Source organism: Choristoneura fumiferana, chromosome 24 (genome assembly GCF_025370935.1).
Source record: "Choristoneura fumiferana chromosome 24, NRCan_CFum_1, whole genome shotgun sequence".
NCBI lineage: Eukaryota > Metazoa > Arthropoda > Insecta > Lepidoptera > Tortricidae > Choristoneura > Choristoneura fumiferana.
The window spans coordinates 1,601,396-1,611,071 of NC_133495.1; the positions used below are offsets into that span (position 1 = coordinate 1,601,396).

The 9,676-nt window shown below is 38.2% G+C and overlaps 1 protein-coding gene across 3 annotated transcripts; it reads left to right on the forward strand.

Moving 5' to 3' along the window:
* Positions 1 to 1,900: 1,900 nt before the first annotated feature.
* On the forward strand, positions 1,901 to 7,267 carry LOC141441482 (uncharacterized). Of its 3 annotated transcripts, none has more exons than XM_074106239.1 (5): positions 1,901 to 2,084; positions 3,499 to 3,732; positions 4,824 to 4,964; positions 5,552 to 5,798; positions 6,078 to 7,261. In XM_074106239.1, exons 2-5 carry the CDS (start codon positions 3,524 to 3,526, stop codon positions 6,549 to 6,551), a joined length of 1,071 nt encoding a protein of 356 aa, XP_073962340.1. In that variant the 5' UTR covers positions 1,901 to 2,084; positions 3,499 to 3,523; the 3' UTR covers positions 6,552 to 7,261. The 3 variants fall into 3 exon arrangements, with proteins under 3 accessions (XP_073962340.1, XP_073962342.1, XP_073962341.1); XM_074106241.1 differs by lacking the exon at positions 1,901 to 2,084 and adding an exon at positions 2,242 to 2,391 and having other exon boundaries at positions 6,078 to 7,267; XM_074106240.1 differs by lacking the exon at positions 1,901 to 2,084 and adding an exon at positions 2,523 to 2,609 and having other exon boundaries at positions 6,078 to 7,267.
* Positions 7,268 to 9,676: the final 2,409 nt, after the last annotated feature.

Sequence of the window (9,676 nt, forward strand, 5' to 3'; positions counted from 1 at the left end):
AATGAAAATACAGTGTTACTATAGAGAAAAAAAAAATTATAACAAAAAATTTAACCGACTACAAAAAACCATGACAATAATTTTCTACCTGTCTGAAGTCGGTCGGTGCCTCAGCACTAGCCAGCAGGAGTGAACCTATAGTCATCTATCTCAATTACGCATTTTATGTTGGGCTTCAATCACTCCTGCTGGCTCGTGCTGAGGCACCGATCGACTTCAGACTGGTAGAAAATTATTTTCATGGTTTTTTTGTAGTCGGTTCAATTTTTGGTTATATTTTTTTTTCACGCTTTTTGTGCAAATAATATAAGATACTTACATTAGTTTAATATCAACTGCTCGTCACCTTTTACGAACGATTGCTTTTTCCGATGCGGAGACGTTCATTATTGAGGAGTCCTGGTGCTTCGGATCACCACCCGTTTTACCATATGCATAACGAGGAGCATAAATTGGTTAGCAACTGTGTCATAGTACTTAATTAAAATTCAATCCGTGAAATACTTGTTATTGAGTAGTAACTCCGATGGTCAACTGTGGTGTGGTCTTCATCATCAGTTTCACTTCACCAAATGATGATTTTCAATAGCAAATGCACGAGTTACTGCTAAATATATCCAAATTACCAAAGGTGTCCCTACAATATTTGAAAGTTCCCTCGATTCCTTAAGGTCCGATCATGAGATCCTAATTTGCTGCTTATGGGACCTAATTGAAAGCATACCTAGATGAACTAAAAAAAAAATCAAATCGGTTCATAAATGAAGAGTTCTGAGGTAACAAACATATAAAAAAAATACAACCGAATTGATAACCTCCTTTTTTAAAGTCGGTTAAAAAACCGGCCAAGAGCGTGTCGGACACGTCCGAAATAGGGTTCCGTAGCCATTACGAATACAGTAAGTAATAGGTATTTTTCTAAGGCTTTCGTATGTTATACGGAATCTTCCAAGTTTAAGTATATTTTATACCTTAGGCTGCTATTTACTCTTAAACTACTAATAATTCTCAAGCAAACTTAGCCGTTATAGTTTTCCTTGAGAAGTTTGATATACCTACTTGCTGCCATCCTGATTTTTTTTAATTTTAGATTTTAGAGTACGGTACGCTCGATTTTAATGAAAATTTGCACTTTAAAGTTGAATATATCGCAAACAAATCACTGAATCGATTTTTTTTTTAATTTTTATTGTACCATTTTGTCGGCATAGTTTACATATATATTCGTGCAAAATTACAGCTTCATAGACAGACATGGCGAAACTAATAGGGTTAGGGTTAATTTTGGCTCCGGAACCCTAAAAAAGAGTGGCAACTTTCTGTCAAAAATTGCATCTATAAGTAACAGGCGCTTCCTGGTGGCCAGAGGACAAACTAAATTACACACACACACACACACACACACACACACACACACACACACACACACACACACACACACACACACACACACACACACACACACACATACACACACATGTATACAACAAGCATAACGACGATAGTATTTGTATTTCCTTTCTGTCTTTTATCATCATCAGTCCGTCCACAACAAAATAAATAATATTAACAAATAACCCAAAAAACTTAAAAAAAATGCATCAAATTCTGCGAAATCCAGGCAGTTGAAAACTTGAAAAGGCAGATACATTTCTCTAAATCTACTTTTGACATTTTTGCCATGTTATTGACGGTTGTGTTTCATCATCCAGACATCAGAGGCGCTGTTGTCTACGAAAACAGAGAACAGAACAGATTAACAGACAGAGACTCTGCTCTTTGCAATAGATAGAGGAAAGAATAATAAAAAAAAAAGTTTTTGATTTTTGATTTGGGGACCAATGCTCGACCTTATACTGCTCGGCCATCACTGTACGACCTGATCATCAATTTGGATTAGAATTATCAAGTCGTACAATATTAGGTCGTGCATTATTAGGGTGTCCTAATTTTTGCTCAGCCGACTTGGTACGAAGTTTGTGGACTTGTGGTGGGTGTTGTATTATTTCGCCTTGTCTTGCGTCTTGTCTTGTGTTCTGGCTTACCTGGTGTTTGCGAGGTGTTTGCTTGCTACGGAAGAAAGGGTAAATTGTATTTTCTGTTTTTATTTCACTCAAATTCAGAATAGGTTATACGGTGTTGTAAAATATAGTATTTATAGACAAAAAGATACGTTACAAATGCGCTATGCGTTCGTTTTTTAGAAAATTATTTTGGTATTATTATTAATTTAGAGAAGTAATTTAGAGTCTCAACCAGTTATAAAAGTAATTAGTAAAAAATAGGTTAGAATGCCACCAGCTATGTTGTAGTGCAAGACTCAAGCTCAGGGTGGTTGGGCCGCAGCCTCTACTACCTACAAACAGGCTTATTTAGCTTAACCTATATCTGGTATGGTATTATCACAAAACATAATTATATGGCACTCATGCATAGTTCTGATAGCATTACTGCAAGCTGATCTGACATTGGAGCTAATGTACTGATCTGCTGACCAAATTGATATGTACATAATTATTCACTAGTGGTTAGTGTCATGTTTCGAAATAAGGGAGTTTATACTGATTTTAGCTTAGGAGGAGGGTTCACAGAAAATTAATTTAATTGTGGTATGATATTTTCTTATAGACCAGATTTAAAAACATTATCAATGTAATTGTCTTTGGAACTTTATTGTTAAAATGAGATTCCAGCAACCAGACATGAAGTTCCATACCCAAAGGGGACCGGGCTGTATCTCATGAACCATGATAGCTAGACAGTTCAAATTTTCACAGATTATGTTCTGTTGCTGCTATAACAACAAATACTAAAAAAAGAATAAAATAAATAATTAAGGGTGGCTCCCATTCAACAAGTGTGATTTTTTTGCCTTTTTTTTTCTCAATATTAATAACAGCAACAGGTAGACGCTTGAAATATTCTTAGAATATTTAGTCATATTCTCTTTAACAATCAATAATTAAATTAAAATAAAATAATTATTTGTATTTTGTGTCTTGTACAATAATGTTTATATACATACATATTTAGGGTGGGTTCCAATTACAACAAATGTGGTTTTTTGCTTATGTCTGATGTCATATAGATAATAGTACAGTTCCCTTCTTGCACAAGTCCAACTCGCACTTGGCTGTTTTTTAACTATGTTCATTATTGTGTACAGTCACCAGCACCAATATTTGACACAACAAGCGTGCATAAATATCTGATACAACTCATATTTCTAGGGCCGTATGGTAAGTCGGATATTTTTGCATGGTCCGCTGAGGCAGATAGTAATGCTGGTGACTGTACAGTTAATTTTAAAAATTCCAGATGGCAACAGAGTTAACATTAAAATGGTTTTAGGCAGCTTTTTGTATTGATTTGTGGTGTGCAAAAGAACATGATATTGTAGATTATTATATTATTATTATTTATAGATTTTCATTCTAAAATTCATGAAAAGGCTGACAAAACATGTACCTATGTACCTAAATGATTAATTAATTTCAGAACATTTGAAATCAACATCATCATCATGGAATCTCGGGACGCTATAGTGAAGGCTTTGATTTTAAGCGCTAACTTGTTTTTGGAAATGGATTTTAGTAGCGATGACGAAGAAAATGAAACAGTGTTGGTTGAAAATTATGATGATGGTCCAAATGCACACAATGCTAGTGCTGCCGCTGTGGCTGCTTTGAAAATAACAAGATGGAGTGGTGATGAATACCAAATGTATTTAAAGTAAGCTGTATACATTACTATTTTACAGGTGGTAGGATCTTGTGCTAGGTCCACCTGTATTCTACCACCATCTTGCTTGCTAATTCTGCCGTGTAGCAGCAGTAGCAGTGCTTGCACTGTTGTGTTTCAGCGTGGAGAGTAAGACAGCCGGAGAAATAACTGGCACTTGAGGTATCCCATTTTAGGCCTCTAGGTTGGCAACGCATCTGCAATACCCCTGGTGTTGCAGATGTTTATGGGCGGTGGTGATCTCTTACCATCAGGAGACCCACTTCACCCTGCTTGTTTACCATCCAGTCAAATAAAAATAAAAAAAATAATTGGCAATCGGTGGGCCGAATCACTTGAAGAACAGATAACCATTGGAGAGAAAAGTCCTTGAGTGGCAACCACAAACCGAAAGACGAAGCATTGGCAGGCCTTCCACTAGGTGGACTGATGATCTGATAAGTGACAACTGGTAAGTTGTCATTCATTGAGGCCAAGTTCAGTTGTGGATGTCTTCCTGCTGTTGCTGGATGTATACATTACTAGCTGTTAAGCTTAAGACTTTGTCTGCAAAAAATCGATTTAGCGTGCGCCTACAGGAATTATGCAATTTTGCCCTCCTCCTGACTTGACTACATTGCTAGAGTTGCGGGCAACCGGATAATCCAAGTGGCCAGTTTTCCTTCCTTGTGGGGTTCTAAGGGGGAGGCCTCTATTCAACAGTGAACATCTTCTGGCTGATGATGACTATACTCTCCTCATACACATCATACAATTTGAAGTAAAGTTTAAATGATGTTGGCTGTAGTCAATGAGGTATGGCTGAAATATTTTAAACTCAGCCATGCCATTACCATTTAGCAGCATTCAGGGGCATATGCATCCTGTGTGCGTCCTAGTGTCAGAGAGTTCCAGGTGTCAATCTGTCCATTCCATTGTTAAAAAGTTGGTCTCTCTGACCTTGGACATACATAAATAAATATAAATATCATGGAACACTTTACTCCAATTAATTGACTTAGTCCCAAAGTAAGGGCAAGGGATAAACTATGAATTTAAACTGATTTTTATACTAGATTGTTATATATTTTGTTTTTTTTTAGATTATCTGCTGAAACCTTTGAATTCCTGTATCAATTGATTGGACCAAAATTACGCAGAGTATGCTATGGTATGCCTATGGTTGAGGCGCACTTGCAATTAATGGTTGCCATCCATAAATTGACTTCATTGAAAACTTACAGGTACAGTACTTATATGTGACTAGCTGCTGCCCGCAGTTCCATCTGCGAAGTATTTATTTTGATTCTATGGGAACTATGCTATTTTCTGGAATAAAAAATATCCTAAGTCCTCAAGGCTTTAAACTAGTACCAACCAACAATATCGGTAACAGACTGCGTTTTCGCGACAGATGTGCCAAGATGTGTTGCAAGGAACACATAAGTAAATGAAGCGTTTCTATTGGTTTACGAAAAACACGTTTTTCATGAACCAATAGAAACGCTTCATTTACTTATCCAAGCACAGCACAGCTCTAGTTCAAACATCTGAGAGAAGCGAGGATAGGTAAACAAAGCGTTTCTACTGGTTGATGAAAAACACATTTATGGTGGAAGGAAATGCAGCCGTAGAGGGGTAATTATAATATTTGGGTTTATGAAACCAAGGCTTAATTCTGGTACAAAAAATGCCACTTGCCAGTATTTCAAAACGTGTTTGAAGCCCTGTATTAAACTTATAACCACACATACACTCGCAAACTTTCGCATTTATAATATTAGTAAGAAAAGTTTGATAAGTGATTGAACAGAATTCTTTTCCATTTCAGGAATGCTAGTGACATGTTTAATTTGAAGAAATCTACTGGTTACGGCTGCACTAACAGAGTAATTAGTGCACTGCACGACCTCGCCCCAGTCTTCATAAAATGGCCGTCACAAGCTGGAGTTAGGAAGATATCTAGAAGTTTCCAAGAAGTAAGCGGCTTTCCAGGAATTATTGGTGATCTGGGCCAGTATAGATTCAATGAACTGTATGTAACAGAAAAATATGACAACAATGGCATACTATTTCAGGTAAGACTTATTGAAGTGTTTAGATGGTGCACAGTCATTTCCGACAGTTTGTTTGTTCTTTTGGTGCTTTGTCTTGGCATTCTAAAACCTAATAATAATAAAAAATACTGAGTACTTATGTTGAACCAGTTGACAAAACACTGTGTTACATACATTACATAGCAAAACAGTTGTACAAAAACATTATAAAAAGTAAGGTAATAAATAACTAATAATAAATTACATAATGTTGAGCCTGTGTTTGTCTTTACTTACAAATACTTAATTTTTCTGTTACAGGCTATATGTGACCATACAAGAAAATTCACCCACTGTCACATCGCATCATCTAACTCTGAAATGAATGAATGGCTCAAAAACTACTTAGGAGATGCCACTTTGTTCCCAGCCAACACCCACTTGATCTCTACTAGTCCATATCCACTCCATGAAAATCTAATGGTGCCTTACAAAGAAGAATCCGACATGCAAAAGAATTTTAATAAAAAGTTGGTAGCGGCTTCAGTTATTGGCGAATGTCTTGGTAATTTACTTGGTCGTTTTGAATCGCTACATCGAGGTTTATCCCTGAATAAAACTAACAGGACTCATCTTGTGGCTTGTTGCGTTCTGCATAACATTTGTGAATTAAAGGGTGACAAGTACAAAGGTGAAAGAATCAAAATAGAAAAAATGAGTCGCAGTTCTTTTCCATGCTCTCTAAGAGCAAAAATGAAAAGAGATGCTATAGCTGCTAAGCTATCAAACAGTTGAAGATATTGCAGCAATTAAAAGGAACAAAATATAAATAAAGGGTCTCTATTATATGAATAGTCCTTCAATGAGAAAACGAAGAAAACTTAGTGGTTGCTTGCCTGCTAGAATGACTAGTTTAAAGGCTTCATCTCAGAAAATCATCGACTTTGTGAGGAACGCGATGGAGCGAAATCGGTAGAGGGAGCGCATTTGTGCTCTAATGACCATCATCAACCATGACTATCAGTCTAGCACCAAGAGAGTGCTGAGCTGAACTATATCTCTGACTTAAAAGGCATGAAAACAAGTTGATACAGAAAAAGTGAGACATGGTTCTGTCCCATGTTCTCCGAAAGAAAATGTTAAAGGAGATGCTAGTTCAGTTAAACTCCCTAATATTGAAGATTTCATAGCAAATAAATGGAACTTAACAGTGATGAATGAAATCGTTTTTTTTTACTGGTTTTTGAGTCTTTACTATTTGAAGTATTCCTAAATCAGCAAACGAAGAAGACTCGCATGTTGTCGCTTGCTGCATTTCAAAAGGAGACAGGTTGAGATAGAAAAAGTGAGATTATTCTATCCCATATTCTCTTAATAGCACAAATACAAAGAGATTGTCATGTTTTATTTATGTTGGGTTGTGGTGTGTTCACCAATAAAATGGTAGGTAAAACTAATAAACAATAATAACATTTCGGACGCCAGGCTATTTACAAGAAAATAAAACAGCCAAAACTCAGCAGATAGAGGAAATTTGGACTTTTCTTAACCCAAGCCGGGGACTCAGATGTTGCAATAAAAACTTAGTCTCACCTGATAGAGGCTCCCAGTTCTCGTCTGATTTCGTCGTACTTGGTTAATGGACTCTTAAGCCAAAAGTAACTTAAATAATAGTTATGAGCTAATTACTAGGGCCCAGAATTTTGCGTGCGGCTATTGACAGATTGTAGGGAGAGAGCACCGCACCGAAGGGATGGGTGAATACAAGATTCCTCTGGAACTGATGAAGGAGCCAATTTGTTCGAGCCCCGAAATCTTTTAATATTTTTCCATACTAGCGATGGCGGAGTTCTAGGGTTGAGGCTTTCGCAAAATCCCTTCCATTCTTTCTTTTTTGCTTTATTTACGAGGGGAGGTACATAAATTCGCGGAATGAAGTATTTGTACATTAAATGAAACAATAGGAGTATTTTTCTTTTTCAATATATTGTGACGTCTAAGTCGATGATATAAAAAAGGAAACAACGGTTTCTGGACAATGTATTTATTTCCACCAGAAAAAAAAAAACAATACGTAAGAATAGGGCTCTCGGCTAGCCAGTAGTTAAATAGAGCTGGTGGGTTGTTTGGGTTACCTCAACTGAATGTCCGCCTGCACGGTTTTGTTCGCTTAGTAAAGTTATTTAAAAGGAAAATGTTGAGCGCCACCAGTCGATGCGGCGACTGGACCGGAAGTTTAATGGTAAAAAATGTGTGTACCTCGGCTCGGAGAACTACCCAGGGGTTTGGCGGCTATCTAGGTGTCCTGGAGAGGTGGACCACGGGAGCCCGCAGGGACTCGACCAACCCGAAGGAAAGTTGACCCAGGCAAGGGCGAACCTCAAAGACTTGAAACTTCGAAAAAAACCTCCACGCATGAAACCTGGACGTCCAAACCTCCTGAAATAGAAATACCCAGGATTAGAAAAATTAAAAGGGTGACGATAGGACGAGACGCAAGTTGTCCTATGGGCAACTGGTTCCTGGAGTTCTGTGGTCGAAATTGTTGGACTCACCGGAGAGGAATGAAGGTCCCGCTTTAGCTGGCCAGGCTGAGGGTGACGTCTGTCGACTCTCCGGAGGTTTCAGCAGCTCCACGTCTAGTGTTATGCTGAAATGGACAAAATCCGGTTACCACTTGCAGTACACGAAGCTACCGCCAAAATGAATTCTCAATAAAAATATAAACTTACCACGCGACGTTTGGCGTCGCGTTTGCAAAATTATGCTCAGCGCGTTCGTTTAAAAGAAAATACGAGGTGAAGGGAGAGAAAGGAGGAACGTCTGCGGCAATAGCCAAATGGTAAAAGAAAGCTCTCGCAGCTCTTGGACGGCGGCCCTCATGCCGGCTGTACACACTCGCCGAGACACCCGAGACTGACCGAGAACGAGTGTGTACATGATGCTCTCGCCTTGTCTCGCCCCGCTCGGTTCTCGCCTCGGTTCGCCTCGGCCGCGTGTCGGTTTTTTGCGGCCGAGTCAAAGGGTCTCGTCCGATCTATTCTGAAAAGATGACAAACAAGTACTTAGTTGATTTATCCTGCTAGTACATCACTTCGGTTAAAAACGTGTTCCTTCGATTTGGAAACAACATAAAACCGTGAAGACTGAGATTTACTGGCAGCAACACTGACAGTTGAGTTTTAATTTTAAACGTCACCAACAAAAGTCAAAGGAAACTGTAACCATACAACGGCGTTTGTTGAGCGTTTATTTAAAAAAAAGAAAAGGCAAGGGTTAAAATTTTTTATACGTCACAATATTTACCCTCGAGTTTAATGCATTTTTCAGATCGGCTAATTAATTTTACATTAATATTTTTTATCTTTGCCCTCAAAATGAGCCGAAATTGCTTCCTTCACTTCATCATCGTCACAATTTTTTTTTCCTCTTAGTTCTTTTTTTAAATTTGGGAACAAATAATAATCGCTGGGGGCCAGGTCCGGGCTGTAGGGTGGGTGAACCAGCGATTTGAAGCCGCATCTGTTAAGAGCAGCAGTCGCAATATGGCTCTTGTGAACCGGTGCATTATCGTGCAACAGCAACACACCCTTTGACAAAGCCTTTTTTCTTTAATGGCTTCGCGTAGTCTTTCTAATAGCATCGCATAATATGTCCCAGTTATCGTAACACCCTTGTCTTTGTAGTCAATCATGAGAATCCCTTTTGTATCCCAAAAAATCGTAGCCATCACCTTTCCAGCCGATTCTGATACCTTGAACTTCTTCGGAGGGGGTGCAACCTTCTTATGCCACTGCATAGACTTGTTTTGACTCAGGTTCAAAATGATGAACCCAAGTTTCATCTCCAGTCACAATTCGTTCCAATATGTGGGTAGGATTGTCACCGCACAGATTAAAAAATTGCTTCGATGCTTCAAC

Bases quoted from the DNA above. Each gene is read 5' to 3' on its own strand.
- LOC141441482 (XM_074106239.1), top strand. From the start codon at position 3,524: ATGGAATCTCGGGACGCTATAGTGAAGGCTTTGATTTTAAGCGCTAAC. The intron at 3,733-4,823 runs GTAAGCTGTATA...GTTTTTTTTTAG, and splicing joins GAATACCAAATGTATTTAAA to ATTATCTGCTGAAACCTTTG. The intron at 4,965-5,551 runs GTACAGTACTTA...TTTCCATTTCAG, and splicing joins ACTTCATTGAAAACTTACAG to GAATGCTAGTGACATGTTTA.